The sequence below is a fragment of the Impatiens glandulifera genome, chromosome 2 (assembly GCF_907164915.1).
Source record: "Impatiens glandulifera chromosome 2, dImpGla2.1, whole genome shotgun sequence".
Classification (NCBI taxonomy): Eukaryota; Viridiplantae; Streptophyta; class Magnoliopsida; order Ericales; family Balsaminaceae; genus Impatiens; species Impatiens glandulifera.
Window position 1 is genome coordinate 59169295 of NC_061863.1, and position 20101 is coordinate 59189395.

At 31.4% G+C, this 20101-nt stretch overlaps 3 protein-coding genes across 4 annotated transcripts; 1 reads left to right on the top strand and 2 right to left on the bottom strand.

Moving 5' to 3' along the window:
* Positions 1–651: 651 nt before the first annotated feature.
* LOC124925081 (VQ motif-containing protein 17-like) lies at positions 652–1155 on the bottom strand. The gene has a single exon (XM_047465054.1). The coding sequence runs from the start codon at positions 1153–1155 to the stop codon at positions 652–654; it is 504 nt and encodes a 167-aa protein (XP_047321010.1).
* A 2751-nt stretch (positions 1156–3906) lies between these two features.
* Positions 3907–4713, top strand: LOC124923799. Its single transcript, XM_047463774.1, has 4 exons — positions 3907–4057; positions 4177–4230; positions 4342–4411; positions 4507–4713. The coding sequence occupies exons 1-4, from the start codon at positions 3980–3982 to the stop codon at positions 4545–4547; spliced, it is 243 nt and encodes an 80-aa protein (XP_047319730.1). The 5' UTR covers positions 3907–3979; the 3' UTR covers positions 4548–4713.
* On the bottom strand, positions 4701–18906 carry LOC124923798 (putative acyl-activating enzyme 19). Of its 2 annotated transcripts, XM_047463772.1 has the most exons (17): positions 18529–18906; positions 17798–18292; positions 17368–17564; positions 16605–16808; positions 14771–15472; positions 12854–13509; positions 11256–11331; positions 10965–11051; positions 10088–10131; positions 9199–9307; positions 8638–8697; positions 7798–7882; positions 7469–7533; positions 6761–6820; positions 5296–5340; positions 5036–5145; positions 4701–4960 (listed from the first exon to the last, which is right to left on the bottom strand). In XM_047463772.1, exons 1-17 carry the CDS (start codon positions 18899–18901, stop codon positions 4747–4749), a joined length of 3582 nt encoding a protein of 1193 aa, XP_047319728.1. In that variant the 5' UTR covers positions 18902–18906; the 3' UTR covers positions 4701–4746. The 2 variants fall into 2 exon arrangements, with proteins under 2 accessions (XP_047319728.1, XP_047319729.1); XM_047463773.1 differs by lacking the exons at positions 4701–4960; positions 5036–5145; positions 5296–5340; ... (1 more) ...; positions 7469–7533; positions 7798–7882 and adding an exon at positions 8425–8557.
* Positions 18907–20101: the final 1195 nt, after the last annotated feature.

Below are 20101 nucleotides of genomic sequence, written 5' to 3' on the forward strand. Positions count from 1 at the left end.
AATGTTATTCAAATAGAAAAATTGGTATAATTGTCAAAATGCCTGAATTGCTAGAATTGATTTGTTAATGTGTATTGATAAAAATAAATTATGAACTTAAAATTACACAATTTAATATTTATATGATATTCAAATTATTTGAATGGCTAATTTTTGTTTTTTTAATCCTGACATTAAGCTATATTTTGATGGGTTAGTAAACTTAATTTATACACTTCAATATATATATTTAAAATCGTTAGACATGATCACAAAAATAGAACAAATTAAAGAGAGATCTATGTGTAAGAACTTAACAAAGTATATTTAATATATATATATATATATATATATATATATATATATATATATGTCAAATACATATAAAAAGAATGAATATCATTATTCATTTCAAGCTCAAAAAGAACCAATCCAAAACCACCCAGTTCAATCCAATCCAATACAATATATATACACACGCCAATCCAATCCAATCCAATCCAATCGTAACCCTAGCTAGCTATTAATAATCTCTACATGAGTCAAGCTTTTGTCTTTTGAGTGATGATGAGTCAAGAACATTAGAAGAAAATTAATCATCAGGAATATATGTGATTAACTAATAATTAGATTAGTAGAAGAGAAGAAGAAGAAAAGATATTGGTTAATTAATTAGGAAAACCCACCAGCGAGATCGTGATGATGATGATGATGATTAATAATTAAGGAATCCATGTCCGAAAAGAAACCCGTACCAAAAATACCATCTGTATTGATCATGACGTCACCTTCCCATGGCTGATATATTTCATCCTTAATTATTTCGTTCTTCAATATCTGCTGCATACCATGATGATGATGATTATGATTACTAATAACAGTACTCTTGCTTGTACTCGCCGGAGTCATCGCCGCCGGAGAAGAACCCGACGTCAAGCTTTTTTTCTTTCCAATATTATTATTATTCCTTATGCTGGATTTTCCGGTGAGACTTTGGACAAGATCCCTGAAGTTGGTTATGTCGGTCTTAATGATTTCAGGGGCAATTATATGAATTATCCGAATCTTGGGCTTGATCTTTGATATCACTATCGACTTGTCGTTTATGCTTAAGGCGGTTGCCGACGACCCAAAGTTCACGACGTCGTTTCGTATCTTGTTGGTCTTCTCTATCATCCTCGACATATGATGATGATAATAATTGAATTTAGGGTAATAATTAGAACAAGGAATGTTTAAATAGAGAGAGAGAAAGAGAAATCTAGGGTTCTTATAATAATTTTCAACTGATTAAAAAATATGAAAGATAATAGCTTTTGGGCGTGACGTACCATTAATTAATTAAATTGGATTAGGGACGGGGATAATAGTATTAATTTGTCTCTAGAGCTTTGCACGACTTCTCTTTATATGACCGTACACACGCATGGTTGGTTATTAATTATGTTTGTATTTTAATTAATTAATATTTTCATTCAAATTAATTAATTAAATTGTACAGTCATTTTGATCTATATATTAAGTCTAGTTACGTAAGTTATCCAATCCAGAGAATTAAACACAATATTTAAATTCAATAGAATGTTAACTTACTTACATAGGAAGAATTATGAAACCACATCTTATAATCTTATGTCAATGCTCTAACAAATTAAGAAAATTATGTTTTAATTGAGTTTTTTTTAATTTGGGTTTAATCCAATTAGCATGAGATCTTTTAAATTATAATGTTCATACATAATAGAAACATTGATTTAATTTTTACTTACCATGAAGTAAAAGTTAAGATTATTAAGATAATGTTAGTTTCATACATTAAAAATATATATAAAAAAAAACCTTTTTATTCTCTTATATAAATGTATTTTCGTGAAAATATAGATTAAAAAAACTATTGCATAATTTAAAACTAGAAAGTTATAGGAGTTGTCGTACATTTTCTTTTAACAATACAATTTATTAATGCTTGTGCATGTCATTCTTGTGAAGAAGGATGTATCATCCTAATTTTATCATTATTTGATAGAACCCAAACAAGATACAATAAAACATAAAACATTGTCAATGTGATACTAACTTAAGTTTTTGAGTTTAAGCCTGTCAGGCGGTAAATTATGCGCCTGGGTAATTGGCTAAGTGTGTTTGCGGGTTATATACTTAATCCGTTGTCACATTTATTTTTTCAAAAAACATCGTCAATAAGATTTATCTATTGGAAAAAATATATATATTATATTTATGATATAAGTTTGAAAGGGATATTTTTATTGTAAAAATCTCAGTTGCAATTTTGTTTTTGGAAAAAATGGTGTTATTATTGAAATTAGAGGGAAAAATCACATTATATCTTTAAGTGGGGAAATAGCTAGCTAAATATAATTAATTAGTTGAGTACATTTGTTTGCTATTTGGTTTGAGTGGCAATTAATTAAATTATCTCGATAAAGACAAATTAAATTAATAGCAACTTAATAATAAATTAAGTATAAAATTCTAAAATCTTATGTGGATTAATAATTATTCAATGACGTGTACATCACACTATTATATCATCCCCTTCGATGATGACGTCAACTAGCTTTGATTTACTTAATATATTGCTTGACTTGACTTATGTACTAATTTAATCACTAATTGTCTGCGTGGTTCTTTCATTTGTGGTTATTGTTTTTAAATAATTTAATTAGAGTTTTTTTTATATATTTAATTAGAATTTGGGTTTTAATAATAATTGAGGTTAATTATTTTGTATTTAAGACTACAAAATTCATGGGTTGACTATATATATGGAGGTGGGAATGGAAATTAATTAAGACAGTTGTATGATAATGAAACCGTTGACTTTAACCAAAAGTCTTAGCTCTTTACTATAAATTATAGTAATCGTGTGCATTATTCTTTTAGTTAATTTATTTTAATCCATTTGTAATTTTATGAATTATAATATTTGTTCTTCACGCTTTTAAAACGCCAATATTAATCCATAAAATATACAAAATCACATGGACCATTGCATAAACAAGTCACACAACTAAAATGTTATAACTTAATTAATTAATAATATCAATAAAATGAGTTTTTAAATAAATACTTAAAACCCTATATCATAGAAGTTGTTGTCAATTAGGGTTGGCCTCGACTAAGGGTGCTAGACTATATATATTAATTTTGGGCTGAGTCGGCACTAGGGTAAGGTCAGCTAGGCGGTCGCCTAAAACCCTTCCTAAAAAGATACCTAAAATCAGAAAATGGAAATTTATAACATAAATAAGGTTTTAGGGTTAGAATTTTGTTAAAATAAACTATGATAATTTTGTTAAAATAATACCAACTTAATTTTTTTAATAGAAACAAATATAATTACTAAATTAAAAAATAATAATTTTGTTAGAATAATTTTTTATTTTATTTCGCTCACCCCTCATTCTCACGGGGTCGTTACTGATCTTGGGTTAAATACTGATTAATTTATCCATCACCTTCAACAAGATTTTTAAATTTATTAACTATTTAAAAATATTTTATCTATATTTATAATATTGTAAGTTGAATTAAAAAATATAACAATGATTAATTTTTAACTTATCATTGTGGTGTCACATACTTTTCTTTTAATTGGCAGTAACGTCCTTCCTACACCCTCTAAATCAATGAGAAGAAATAAACTTAATTAAAATATACAACAACTATATATATAAATTTTCAAATAATTCCTTGATCGATTTAAATTTATAAAATAAATAATTTAAAATACAATATTAATATAATATGCTATTTTCATTATTTTTTTTAAATAAGTTTATATATATAATTTTTTAAATCCCCCTAAAATCTTCAAAAATAATATATTTAAAGTGAAAATTAAAAAAAAAATAATAATTAAAATGGAAGAAAGCGGTATTAAAGCGACAGCCCATTGGACATGTGAAGAACTTCCGGCCCATTAAGCTCCCTTCTAATATAAGCCGTAGTTTGTCGTCAATCGGAGGGAAGGTGTCAAATGACGATATCTTCGTCTTCTCCGACGACGATTTCCGGTTCAACTTCTGCTAACCCTAGCCACGACCACATCAAAGAGGTATTCTCTCTCTCTCTCCCTCCTTCAATCTCGATCTATCGATCGATTAAATAAGCGCCGCAATTATGTGATGATTTGCGTTTTTCTTCTGATTTTGCGCTTGATCCCGTGGGGAGCAGATTAAGAGGCATGAAGTTGCTATAGCTGAGCTCAACAGTCTTCATTCTTCTAGGGTTTGTCAAATTCATCCTTACTCTTATTGCAATATGTGCATTCCTACTCCTATTGATCTCGCATTTGCTTTTTGATGATGATATATATATAACAGAATTCAATTGATGCAGGCTGTCTACCACAAACAGGGAAACATATTTTTTCGATCCACTGTTCAAAAAGCTACAACATTTGAACAAAGTAAGAATTTCCTTTCAGTCTTTATTCACTTTTTAAATTCCTTTTTCAGTACTCATCAATGGTGAATGTTAAATTTAGATGCTTATCTTTGACAGGACAACTAGATGCTCTGCAAAAACTAAGTTCAAAAACCTAGCTTCTTCATCATCATCATATGATCATGACAAATACTTCTTACTCACTGAAATTTTCTGCTTTATTTGTTACTTTCTTTATCAGTGAACAGGTGGTTTTATGGATTGTCAATGTAATTTAACTTCAGTGTGTTTTTTGTATGAAGAAGATCATGGATTCAATGCGTTTCAAACTTTTTTTAAAAACTTATGGTGTAAAACTTAGGTTTCAACCTGTAAGCAATGTACATGATCATCCCTACAACCGACAAAAATTCTACCACCGATAAAAATGGGGGAAGAGAATATATCCCCTGGAAGAACCAGTTCCGCAAACTTCTCAACTTCTGTTGGATGAGTAAGTGTTCCTCCTTTGCAGTCAGAAGGCACTCGAAGCAAATGGATGTGTCCGGAACTGGTGCATACACATACTAACCTGGAAACAAACAATGAAGAAGATTATTACTTTTAATGAGGGATTTACTATATAGCAGCATAATAGTCCAATTACCTATCCAATTGATTGGGAATGTCAGATTCCAACTCTAAGTTATCATCAACAAATGCTGATGAAGTAATGGGATCTTCCAATTTGTACTCCCATACTTGTTCTCCATTTTCCTGTGTAACAAAATTCAATTCTTAAAAAGATGTTTACATTCATAGCAAATGTTACTGCATAAAAAAACATTCAAGATCAGAACAGAAGCATATGTGCAAAAGAGGCATATATATATAGGCTCAAATAATGTAACTATTCAAGTTGTTTACCAGCTTGAAGGAATAAATACTTCCATTTCTTGAACATACAAGAACCTGACAAGATGGGAAAGAAAACTAGTAAGATTAGATAAAAAAAATGTCTAATGTTTTACCCAATTCTTACTGAATGTCTCCTCTAAATTTTTAACTAGAAAAAATCTAAATCGTTTGCGAATAGTGTTGTTGCCTAGGAAGATTATCCAAGTATTGACCCCTCAACCGAGGAAGGAAGTAATGGGAAAGTTCGTCAATGAGTGGTGTAAATACCACTAAACACTCTACTAATTTCTGCTTCGCCCTCAAACATAAGATTCAGGATCTCATCAATGATGGTACTATCCCAGCACCATAAGTGAAGTCCAACCATCTATCTAAACAAAATATCAATCTTGTCGAGTTAGACGCAGAGGTAGAAAAGATGTTGGATTCATCATGCTTGATTGATAATGATAATCAGATGGTCGCCGCTTTCAACTTGGGTGATTTTGAGGAGTTCAACCCAGATAATTGGTGGGAAGGTGAATTGGTGACCGACGAGAATGTCGTAAATAATTTGTGGGAAGTTAAACCAGTGCAAGTCAATAAAGAATCTACAAACGATTGGTGGTCTCAAGGTAAAGAATGTGAAGCTGTAAATCCGAGTGATTTTTGGAAGATAGATGAAAGTATTTATGAAAATTGCGCCTCTGGAGAGGCAAACTGAAATTGAGAAGGGAAATGGTAGAGAAACTGATGTTCCACGCGCTCAAAATATTGAAGACGGTCTACTCGCCCAATTAAATAAGACAAATTATGTGTCAATTTGGAAACTTTTGATGTATTCTATTGAGCACCGACAGACTAAACGAGCTTTCTCAAGCAAGCATCTCAGTAAATACTTCTCCCGGACAATTGAGACCGAGCTCGTGACAAGTTGTCTACGTATTCTCATAAAAGGAGAAATCAGGTTCGAACGTAGTTCCGAAATTGTATCACGGATAGATCGTGATTTCAAGTTCTGCTAGGGATCAGCAAATGAGTTTGTTGGGGAATTACCAGATGTTCGGTCTCGTGTGAACCGCTGGGGATTGTTTTTATCACTCAGATCTGTTGTTCAGATCTGTTGTGGATTTATTTTGTTTTATACAAACCGAACCCATGATAGTAGACTGCCTATGTACTCTAATAACAATGAGAGATCAAGTCCGATATAACTTCTTATCATTTGTATTGATGGTAAAAGTTTCACTGAATAGTTATTTTAAATGAGATGAAATTGTTCATGCATTATAGCAGTCATTTCGACTTTCTCATATGCAGTCAATGTTGAAAGCAAAAGAACTTGCTTCTGCTTGAATACATGAAAAGGTGGATGTTTGCTTTGATTACTTCTTGGCCATTCCTATTGAACTATTTTTTATATAATGCAAAGATTTAAAGTTCCTTGATTTTGTGTTGAAATGAATATTTGACACCTAAAAAATTGTATACATACCTGAGAAGGCAGAACACGTGATATGCATCCTCCAGCAAATATTGGTCCACCAGTTTTCACCTTGAACAAAGAAAGAGCACAACAGATGAGTGAATGTCAGTTAATACTTCAACAAAGACATGGAAGTCCATCAAACATTATTTTTTTTAAAAAGCAAGCATTATTGTGAAATATTAAAAGAAATTAGTTATTGAAAATGTGTGAACATACATAAGAGAGATCATTTATATATAAGATACAAAAGGTAATAGTATCTAATCAAATTCATCACATGATTATTCTTAATCAATAGGAGCATTTCTAATGTATTGTCATGGGAAACCAACATTATTGAGTAGCATTTTTAGTAAGGAAATGAAGGGAATGATAAAAGCGTGGAGTAAATTCATGAAAAGGTCTGACATTAGATTGTTGTGGATTTATGGTTTTGGGGGCTCTCCAGGGGATCAAGTTTTATGATCAACTGGAAGGCTCTTTGCTTTTTCTTTTTCAAGAAAATTATTATGCTTGTTTTCTTTGCATTTGATACTTTTATATAAGCTTTACTTATTCAATATATGTTATATATGAAACCCTTGATTCTTTGTTAATCTATCACCTAAAGGCATCCTTAATATGAACAATTGAATATAAAGTCCTTAAGAGTGGGCAATTGCATTCCTTTCTCTAATGGTGCTAGCAATCCATGGAGAAAGAGAAATGTATTACCTTCCATACAAGAGATCCCCATAAATCCAGTGTAACAACATGCCCATCCACCAAGCAACAAATAACTGCAAAACCAAACATCAAAGCGCTCCAATTAATATGTTTAGTTTGTATCTTTGATGAGTAAATTGTCTACTGGACTAGAGAGGATAAATGGTCCACAGGTTAAAAAGTTTTAATTAAACACAATCTTAGATTCTCGATCGATTTTTTAGAATTTTGAAAAGTATTTCTCATTCTATCGAGTTGCAGCTGAGGGTCATGTATCCATGGAGATCATTATGGATGACTTATTGAATGATAGGGACAATTAAACTAACAAAATGTACCATTTCCATTGCCAACATTCATGGACAGAGACCCAAATACAGGTGCTTCCAGCTCACGCATCCATATTTTATTGAATGATGGAGCCTACAAAAAATTGATGTTAGTTAAAAGCAATATAATATGAAGGAAAAAGGATAAAGAAAGCGCTGCAGGATAATAAGAACAAAAGAGAGTAGTCCATAAATCCTATTTCAGGGACTGATAACATCAAAGTTTGTTTGAATTGTTTGATGTCCATTTGATTTCAATTTGGTGTTTTTTACTTCATGTGGTTGAAAGTTTCCATTTAAATTAGGGCAAAGGTTTGTTTGCTTTAATTTCAAAACTCCATTTTTTTCCCTTTTGGGGTTTTTTAATAAAAAAAGACTTCAATTTTCAAATATAAAAAAAGAAATATCAAAGACTTCAATGATGACCAGGAATTTGCTAGCCAGGATGACTCAGTTCCTAATATGATGGGTAGACGAAAACACTACAGGAAAAGATGAACAAACCTTCTTAAACTCGTATGTTGCTTCAGAGCTTTCCCAGGAAATCCTGGTACTCTCTAGGACGAAAGTGGACTCCATGAAGGGGGAGTGCTACATTGCTTTAATTCCATTAGACTAAGGATATAAAGTAATTACCCTAATTGACTGATCAAGTTATGTCTCAATTCATTCTTATACTAATAAAGTTCTCTCTTCTTCTCATCTCCTTCTTGAATTCTCTCATTTCAATATTCTTCAATTGATTCTACAACAATGATTCCTAGAAGACCTAAGGAAAAGAAATCATGTATAAAGAAAATTTTAACTCCAATAAACCTTTTTAGGGAATAGGAAAGTAGTTTTCATTACCTTAATGGATATTGCTGTGACCCGACCATTTGTTGATGCCACGTAAAGAATGCCATGAACCTAGGAATAGGTAATCAATTTTAAAGAATAAGAAATATGATCATGTTTTCTCTCTCCTGTTTCGTATGGTCATATAAACAAGCAAACTGACTGTTCTCTATCATCATGCTCATTTTCAAGAACTTTGAACAAAAACAAGTTTCTATATGATATAGCTTTTTTTATACAGGCCAATCCATGTGGCCCCTGGTTCACTAGAAGCTGTAGCACACCAGCTTCAAAACTTAAAGCACAGTTAGAATAGGATAATTATAGTTAATTAATTAGATAACTATAATTAGTTAAAATAAAATATATTAGGAGATTGATAGGAATTGGAGTTTCATTAAGATTATGCTAACTATCGTTATTTATACATAATCGCTACTTAGAGATACACATTATCACTGATCAAGCAAATTACTCAACTACGACAGGGATGATACAAACTTATTTGCTTCACATCTGAAAAACATAGGAAAAAAAAAGTAATCTCATAAAAGGCAATATGCAAAACAATACCTCATCAATTGCAGGTGATCCATATATGCTGCCACCACAATTAAGCTTATAACGGCAGCAGTAATTAGTATAATCAAGGGCATAAAGGTTGTGATCGTAAGATCCACACCTACAATGTGTATCAATAAGACCCATCAGAAGAAGAATACATATTTTGCATTTCTTATATTTGAAAAGAGGGTCAACTTTGTATTAAAAAGATCTATGAATGTGAGGTGCAATCATTTTAGAGGCAAAGGAAAAACAAAATCAAGAAGACAATAACAAAGACTGGCGTTAGATTCCTATCAAATCAAAGTACTCCTATGATTTGCAAACTCTTTCTTTTATTTTATTGAAGCAAACATGTAGAGGAAGAAGTCCTGATCGAAGCGAATCATATTTTGCAATCTTGACACCATCAGAGTGCCATATAAACAAAAGAGACTTATCAAGTTTGTTGACAAATCTATAACTTAAAATTCTTTTACACCAATTAATGAAAATCAATTAATCTTTTGCTCTTACTACTTACTAGGACATTAGGAAAGGGAGGATATTCTCCACATTATAAGATTGTGTTTTTAAGTTTCCCAAGTAATGGTATAAACATGAGGAAAATGGTGTTTTATGTATCCTTATAATTATATTGGTCTGAATGGCGTAAAACTAACAATTTCCCATCAATTGATTTATAATGAGCAGAAGGAGACCATGGCCATTGTTACCATGCTTTCCTTGCAAAATGAAACAACACATTTGATGCATGAAATAATGAATTCACAACACTAATGTATGTCACCATGACATAGTAGCCTAGTAGGGGACAACATAAGAAAGGGAAGGAATGTCATTTCAATGTCTATGCTTCAATTTTCAAGCAAAGAACAAGAGTAAGGAACAAACTTACCAAACCAAACTTCGGCAACTGTCTACCATTGGCTGTGCCTTCACCTTCAAAGCATAAAAACTGAGTCCTTTAAACCAAAAGTTGCTCAACCAATAATATACCGACAACAAAGGTGCAACATAACCCAGAGACATACTGAATGTATGTCCACCAGTTTCTCCCCTTAAGAAAATAACCTCCCTAATGAAATATTTGGCAAAGTATCCCCCCACAACCAACGTAATGACAGATTAGGACTATAAACAAAGGCACAACATAGACTCCGGAGAAACAAGAACATAATATATGTTTATAAATCATCAACCATGAGCGGAAGTATACACTGCTATATGCTAAGAGTACATCTAAGGTGATCCTTTAACCAATAGAGGGCATTGTTTTGTGAAATATTATTCTAATTTCATAATTGTAGGGATATATCATATCTAATATTCTAACAGTAACCACTAACAAATTTAAATTAAAGTACTCACTTACAAATAAATCTAACTCCACTCAGGTGATCTCAACCATTTCCAAATGTGCTTAGTCTTATTCCTCTTAAGCACTGTACTAGTTTCCCGGATTTAAGTTTGGTGTGGTCAACCTTCCAAAAAATATCTTCTATAACTCTTAAATATTTAGTAGCAACTCCAACACAGTGTTCTTGGATTTTGACACATTAAAAAATGTTCTAAACATAGAAATACACAGTAATTATGGTCTTTGATCTGAACTAATAGGGAAAACAGTAAATTCAGTATGCTAATATAATATTAACCTCCTTGCAGTTCTATAGTAATATTTAATTTTACTTATTTAGTAAAACTCAGCCTGTTGAAAATAGGTTCAGTCATGACAATACAGAAATATAGTTAGATTCTAAAGGAAATCATACCTCACCACCTGTTTGGAAAGTCCAAAAGATAGTCCCATTCAAAAAATCAAGGAAGTAAATTTTTCCCTGGTAACACCCAATAACGACCTGAAAGAGGGGGTGGCATGTCAAATGGATGAAAAAGAATTAGATGTAACTGAAGCAAACCAGAAATCTTTGAACTAGAAAATTAGGCTAAACTCAAGCCATTAGTAGTCTAATTGCTTGAGATGATTCCCATTAACCATTAGGTCACAGTCTTCAATGATTGATATAGATGATATTCATAGCCCAAGAAAAGAAGAGGCAAACCTGAGTAAAATCACTCAGAATTGCGGCTGTGCATTCTATTCTTCCTTCCAGTTCAATCTTCCACCGGACTGTACCACTGCAGCAATTTCAAGTTATTACATTGTCATAACCAACACCCGATTAGGACTAAATTATTGTAAAAAACAATTCACTAAAACAGATATTATTTATTTAATTGAAAGCCATTGTAGATAAAAGAAGGGATGAAATGGTTATGAATTTATGATATCATCTGTTATGTATTATTGATTGCATAATTAATATTTTACAGATAATTATCATATTAATAAAAGAAACAAAATAAAGAAGAAAAATATTATATTAATCACTTCCAAGAGTGCAATAATATAAGGAGGGACATCCTCTATACAATTTTGGAAATATTGCTTGTGCTTGTGCTGTGTGTGTGTGTGTGTGTGTGTGTGAGAGAGAGAGAGGAGAAAGTAGGATCTATCAGGCATGTTTGATTGCCCTCATTTGTAAAAATTGTACACTTGTTTGGAAGGAAACGTGATCTTTTATCACCGACAGTTTAATATTTCCCAAAAATATAAGTAACTTCAAAATAAATCTTGGAAATGTTTTTTATTAAAACATATGTGCGTAATCTTCAATCTATGTCAGTGTTGTTTGTTTTTTTCCTTTTGAGAAGTAACCATATCAGTGTTATTTGTAAAACTATAATTGTTATCATATGTAGTGTTTTTGTGGGAACATATATGTAAGAAATCTTTACCCTATGTGAATCATATATTATTTAATTATTTATGAAAGTATTTATTGGCACATGTATGGTTTATACTCACAAATATTTATTGTAAGACATTACTATTTAATTAATTGTTTTCTAAAAATAGGATAAAGTATACATGTATAGCATTAAAACCAGTGTGTACCATTTACTGTACTACTGTCTTTTGGGTTTAAGGCATGACAACCATGATAAAATACTAATTGCACTTTCAGATTCTAACAACATTTGAGCAGTATATTAGTATCTGAGAAGTGTTTTCTCAAAAAAGCAATAGATATGACTTTAAACAAGAGAAATTCTATAAAGACAGAACAAGCTTCACCTTATTCACCCAAAAATTGTTTCTATGAAACTGAACTCATAACCACTGGTTGCAAGTTAACTGTATTCCAACTGAACTCATAACCACTGATTGCAAGTTAACTGTATTCCAACTGAACTCATAACCACTGATTGCAAGTTAACTGTATTCTAACTGAACGGCAATGGAACTATAAATCATTCTTTTCTCCGAATAGTCCCACTAGGAGCTTAGCTCATAACTTATTTCCGTAAAATTGAATATTTCAGTAACTTATGCAACATTTTTATTTTCTCACTGGTGCAATCCGCTCACAGAATTACCAGATAGCTAATTAATTCTATAAAACACTGGTTAAAAAGACAATAAAAATGTAAAATCATGTTCTCCCTCTACTACCAAAACAATGCAGCAAGTTGTATCACTCAATTTGAACATCAAAAGAAAACACATGTGAAGATTACCGTTGCTTCTTAATTTAATAAAGCCTCTCAAGGTAATCATCAAGACTATATCTTCAGAAACACCAAATATATGAGTTACCTCTTGGCATTGATGCACGAAAAATAATGGGAGTGTGATCCAATAAAAAGTAGAACTTCGCCATCTTTAACTACAACAACTGGAGATGCATCAATACAGGATCCCAAGTGGACAGACCACAGTTCCTTCATGCTGACTCTTTTCTGTCTTGAAATTTGCATCGGTGAAATCACAGGGTATACTCCTTGTAAATTTACCTTATTGCATCGGTTATATGTGCATGAGAAAGATGGATAATCAGAATTCCATGGATAACAATCTCCAACAACCTTTCTCGCTGAGTCCATATTGAATGTCAAACTCATTTTCTTGCGGCTAGCAGTGTGATCATTGATCTCGTCTCCAGACTTCCTTGATAGCTTCTTATTTACAATAGCAGTACAGAGACTTGGTCCATTGTTATCAGCAGATAAAACCTTGTTGTCATTTCTATTCAGCTTACACACATAATCAAGATTTATGTTCACATCAGTACGGCACAAGCCTTTTTCTAGGAGAGCGATCTGAAGCTTCAATGGAGTAGGAAAGCTGTAAAGGAATTGCATACTAATTCCTAAATTATAACACACATGTGCTGCAGATAGTGAATTCCCACCCATATCAAAGAAATTAGCATCATCTGATATTGTTTCAATGATCAAAGCATCACAAAAGGCCTGCCAAGAAAACATAACTTCGGAGTAAGTGGATTCACAAATAATTGAATGTTGAGAAAAGAGTGAGACAAAATCGATTGGCTGCATCAAGTCTAATCACATTTGACAGCAAAAGCATTAAGTTGAATAAAGAAAGAATGTGTTACATACCTAAAGAAAAATTAGGGAAGAGGAGAAGTATGATATATACCTTGTATTAGAATTAGGTATAAATCTTGAGATTACATGACCGAGAGAACTATAATTTGAGAACGAAGAGAAGATAAGAGCTATTAGCTTGTTAAGAGCAATTGAGAATTAATGGAGGAAGATAGAACTTTAACTTGCTAGGAAGAATAAAATGAGGAAGAGAGAGAAACTCCAACAAGAGTTTTCAACTAAATTATTTTCATGCTACACTTAACAACTAATGCTCTATTTATACTACTCTATCAATAACAGTCACATTATTTCTGCCACTTATCCTAACCGGTTCACTTCCACCATAGGACATTAACCTTAATTTTAAAACCCTTACCCCCTTGTATCAGAATGGTTGAAACCCATAAATGATAAAAAGAAGAGAAATCAAGATGAGAGAAAACAGACTAACTTGTCATAATTCAACATAACCTCTCACACACAACTTCTACTATTTATATGTATTCTCCTGGGTTGCATGGATACGGGTACGGGTATAATATCACACACGATACGGATATGGCGTTAAGACAAATAAGTTGATTATGTGGCTCATAGAAAACAACATCAACAAACGTTGTGAAGCCAATGGGAGGCTGGAAAAGAAAAGTTACAGCTAAAATGGAGGTCATGTGCATCTTCATGGGATCCTGTTAACAGGAACTTTTATCATTATCTCATATTTTACGGGAGACCAGTGGACAAGAAGATGATGCAACAGTAACAATGTCATTAGATTCCCCATGCGTGTGTCTGAAGATTTCTTGACTGACATCCTCTCAGCTAACAGTTTAAACATTTTATCTATTCTCTCAAAATAGTCATCCTTATTTGTGTATCTTATACCATGTAAATAAACTGTGAATTTGAAGAATGCTAAGTTCTTTATTCTATTCACTTCTAAATGTGCATAAACTGTTACAAGAATCAAAATATGTAATCATCTAATTTACATAATCACTAATTTCCTTTGATAGTCGTGCTCCTTTTCATCCCTAATTTTGTATACTTCCCTAACAAATTATAATAAAAAAACATACAAATCGAATGCACTTGAAAATATCAAGGGGATAAATTGCACCTTTTTTATGTCAACCGCTATATCCTGATGATTGAAGACATGTGTTACAGTTGATGTTAAGCTGGCCAACAATGCATAATCAACTTTTCCAGTGAAAGTCACAGGAAGTGAATCCATAAAGAAGAAATTACTAGGAACCATCGCCTCTGGAAGTTTATTGCCCAACCACATTCTGATGGAAAACCTCAAAGTCTTGTCAAATTTAACATCCTGTTGCATCACTAAGTATGCTTCTATAAGAACTAATTCTCCTGGAATATCACAACAAATAGCAGCAACATCACATACACCTGGATATAGCCGTAATGTACATTCAATTTCCTCTAGAGCAATACGATGCCCATTAACCTTGACATTGCGATCATGCCTCCCAACAAATATCAAATCACCACTTCCAAGTCGCCTAGCAAAGTCCCCTGATCTGAAATATAATTGATGCACGCACTCTTTATCACAATAGGGACAAGAAGTGTTTTTGTGTAATTTTACATAGGCCTCCTGCAAAATACAAGTATCGTTATAATATCCAGCAGCCGCACAGAGTCCATTAACATATATTTCTCCTTCACCAGGTGAACCTTCACCCAAAAGCACAACATCACAATTAGAAATTGGCAAGCCAATTGGAACACTATCCAAGAATTCACTCTCCAAGATCAAAGGTAATTGCTTGCAATCAAAATATGTACAGTCTCCAGAAACCTGAAAGTGAAATATTGTGAATAGTTAAAGTCGATAAATTATCTAGAAACAATGATGTAATAGACAATCATACAGGGTGGGGGGAATATAAAGTAAAATGTAGAAGCAAGGATTCACTCAGCTCTCAAAATAAGCATAGAGATCTAGTGTGCTTAATCAAATCACTCGTCTGGAAATGCATACTACATTGATGTATATAGCCGCTAGTGAACTAGAAAGAGAAATATAATATATTATAGAGCACGGAGTAAATATACTAAAACAGAATCAATCCTTAACCTAGGTGCATGATCATATATTTCAGAGAGTATAAAACACAATGAAGTAGACTGCCATTTATCCATAAGACATGCTTAAAAGGGAACACAGCTTGTTGGTGTGTTCACTAAGTCCCTACCAAAATCAATAATAAGGGTGTGTGTAATAAGTCGCACATGACTCGCATCTTTGCTCTATCTTGAAGAAGTGTTAAACAATGTGAATGTAATATTATTTGTAGAACAGCAACAATTTTGGGAATTTAGGAATTGCATATTCTTTTCATATTTATTTTCCTTGTTTTGGTTCTGGTATTGACATATATGTGAATGATCGATATAGTGATAATTCCTTTATACTCTATAGTCTATTCTCCATTACACCTTTCAATAAGAGTATATTTTTATTGTATACAATAGAATGAGAGTTATTCTGTGCAGCCGAATATTTTTTATTGTATACCATTAAAGCAACATAGGACCTCATTAGCCAAGAATGTGGAAAACTGCAATAATGGCTTTTAGCTCCTCTGCTAAAAAAAATAGTATATCTTTTTTTTATTTAAGAAAATTATGCAACAAACAAAAGGACAACTTACATACAACAGTAAGAGATTAAACACTTCAACCAAAATTGTTGGCCTGGGCGAGAATATATGTTCCCAAGTTACAAAAAAAACGAAATTGTAAAGCAATTATGAGGAAAAAATAACATAACAAAAAAATGAATAAGCAAAACAAAAAATAAGAAGGAGAATGAAAAAACTATGGATCAATAAAAAAATAAAAATAAATATATCATCTATAATTTCAAGACTAGAGATTTTGAATATATGGAAGGAACTGAACCAATAAATAATGTGAATATTTAATACCTCGGTAGATCCATACAAGTTCAGAATAGTTGTCTTTGGTAATGACTGGTAAATCATTTTCCATAAGGAAATAGGAAAAAGTTCACCACTTAACACTAGAACTTTAAGGGAACTTTGTACTCTTTTGTTATATTGACTCTGAAAAGCAGGAAGAATCAATCTCATCAAAGACGGTACTACAACAAGCCTGCTGATTGAGTAAGCCTACACAAAAGAACAGAAAACTAATGATTATTTAAGGAATTCATCAAAATATTTATGCAATTAATATTGATCATCCAAAATTGTTAAACAAACATTACGAAGTTCGATTCTCCTGCAATGTTGTTATCCAAAAGCATGGTATCAAACTAGAATGGGTTTACCAATAACCCACCCATACACCTCTTGTAAGATGTGCATTGTGTCAATGTTTTTCCCCTATGTACACATATGACAATATGTCAATAAGGAAAGGTCAACACACAACTAAGAGATATGCTATCTAACAAAGTTGCAAAGATGGCATTCCTCAATTGCACGATATGTGAGTAGATAGCATTTCATGTACACAATTGGCAGTAGAATCAATTGAATATTTTTTAAAATGTTAAAAATTTGTATTAAATAGAGTATTTGTGAATACAACTTCTAATAATACAAAAATGTGTATACCAAGAACACAAAACATGAAACTGTTCATCAAACATCTCAACCACCAAGCTGAATTGGTTAGAATCAATTGAATATTATCACTCAACATTAATTTTGCAATTTCTTATACCTGCAAGAAATCATACACATAAAAAGGATTTCTTTTGATCTCAACAATGGGAGGTATGACTAACGTACAAGTTGAAAGAAGAGCTCCGAGAAATTCCTGCAGGTGATCAATGAAACTTAAAGATGTTTTAAACAGCAAGAGTTCCTCTCCATCTAGGGGATAAATATCTTGCATCCATGAAAATCGGTTCAAAAGACCTATAAATAACACCCCAAAACATCAAATTAATACACATATATGCATATAAGTTGCAAAAACTTATGTATATTATTATTAAAAATCCATCTTAATCAATCAAAGATAGTAATATACATCATTATATTATCTAATAAAAAAAAAAAGAGGATGTTCAGAATTATTTATGTGCTTCTAGTCAAGTAAAATTATTAGTCATAAAATAAATAAATATACAAGCAAAATATCAGCATACCTGCTTCAGTGCCACATATGCCTTTGGGTTTTCCAGTTGATCCTGATGTATACATTAAGTAGCAAAATAATCTTGGCTTTACTTTTTCACATGGCCATGCCAAACATGAGGAATCAAGTTGGCAATCAAATTTGTCGTCCAACGACCAGAAAAACGCAGGATACTTGCCATGTTTTAGAGAATTTGATTCATTCATGCCTTCATATTCACTTCCATGGAAACCAGATTTGTTGGTCAAGATAATACTAATATTTGAAGATGAAGCAACATATGATATTCTTTCATCTGGCCATAGAGGATCTAATGGCAGAAAAGCCTCCCCGCACCTTAGAACAGAAAGAACAGCAATGATGTAATCCACCGAAGGTTCCATGTATATTCCGACTATTTTCGGGCTATACATATCCAGGTAATTCGAAGACTTGTGTAACCCGGCACTTGAAGATTTAAGCATCTTAGAAATGTCATTAGTTGGTAGGCCATTGGAGAAATTACCTGCAAGAAAGTAAATCAACAAACCATGATACAAACCCTCCAATGTTGAAACAACAATCAATCTCATGTTTCAATTGCATCTAGTACTCATTTGAACACAATAGAAAAACTACGTGAATTAATGAAAGGCATTTCTAAGATACTTCAATTTTCAAGTGAAGTTAATTTTCAATAAAGTCTGCAGTTCCATAGCTTCCAAAGAGAATGAACATAACGAAGAGAGAAGCAGGGCTTACCGATAGTTGGCTTAACAAGAAAGGGATCATCTCCGCCATCAAGTACGTGATGGAGGCGTGAGCTGAGGGAATCAACGGCGGATAGGATTTGGGAAAAGGTGAAACAGCGATCACCTTCATACACCGGGGGAGAACTCGGAAGAGCAGGCTGAAGCAAACATTCGAAGAGTTGATTGTAATTTACATCAAAGATCCCTGTCTTACTGCTAATTTCGCCACGGCCTCCATTAGCGCGCAACTCTCTGGCGATCCTTGCAGCTCCACATCCATGGATTACAGCAACTTTATCAGGATTTTTACTGGAAGCTTTGACGAATGCATGTGATATACAACAACAAGATAGTTCAGTTCTTCCACTAATCCCATCTTCCATATTTTCTCAGTGAATAAGAGCTTTACCTAGCTAGTCTGATTGATTGAAATGATGTTGTATATATATACTTAGTTTTCTACTTTTCTACCTATATTTTACTTTAATTATTAAATTGTTTTCAAATTGCTTAATATATGATTTTATTAATTGTAATAAAATTAATGAAATCTAACACATATTTTTAATTTATTTATATTATTATAAATATTTTTTATTTTTGTAAAGTTTATTTTCATTTTATTTTATAATATTTTTCAAACTTGTTTATTTATTTAAAGTAGTCTCTTAATTTCACATTAAATTATATTCCAAATTTTGTACTAAAATAAAATTAATTTTGGATCTTTAACTTAGTTTTTTCTAATTCATTTTAATTCAAAATTATGAAATATATATATATATATATATATATATATATATATATATTAATATGAATTAGTTAAGTGTTTAATAAAATAGTGTGCATTAATATAAATATAATTGAATAAATAAAATTAAAAAACATATATTTAGTTATAAAATCAAACGTTTTATAAATAAAAACATATTAAAACTATATTTTTGTATAAATGTATTTTTTATAAAAATATTGTTTTTTATATGGCGCATCAAATAAGAGAGTTTTAAAAAATAAGAGTTGTGAATACGAGTATTTTAAATGATACATATTATATGCCCCTACAAAATAAGACTTGTATGAGATGATAATTTTTTTATTTTATTAATATTTAAAATTCTATGTTGTTTATTTTATTTTTAATAAAATAGTGTGCATTAATATAAATATAATTGAATAAATAAAATTAAAAAACATATATTTAGTTATAAAATCAAACGTTTTATAAATAAAAACATATTAAAACTATATTTTTGTATAAATGTATTTTTTATAAAAATATTGTTTTTTATATGGCGCATCAAATAAGAGAGTTTTAAAAAATAAGAGTTGTGAATACGAGTATTTTAAATGATAAATATTATATGCCCCTACAAAATAAGACTTGTATGAGATGATAATTTTTTTATTTTATTAATATTTAAAATTCTATGTTGTTTATTTTATTTTTATGATTTCACGTATTTTGTGTTTTTAATAAATAAAAAAAATTGACATTTGAAACAAATAATAAAATAATGACATTCGTGGGATTCAAATTTGATTTTCGAAATTAGACTAAACACACATTTTAAATCCAAATT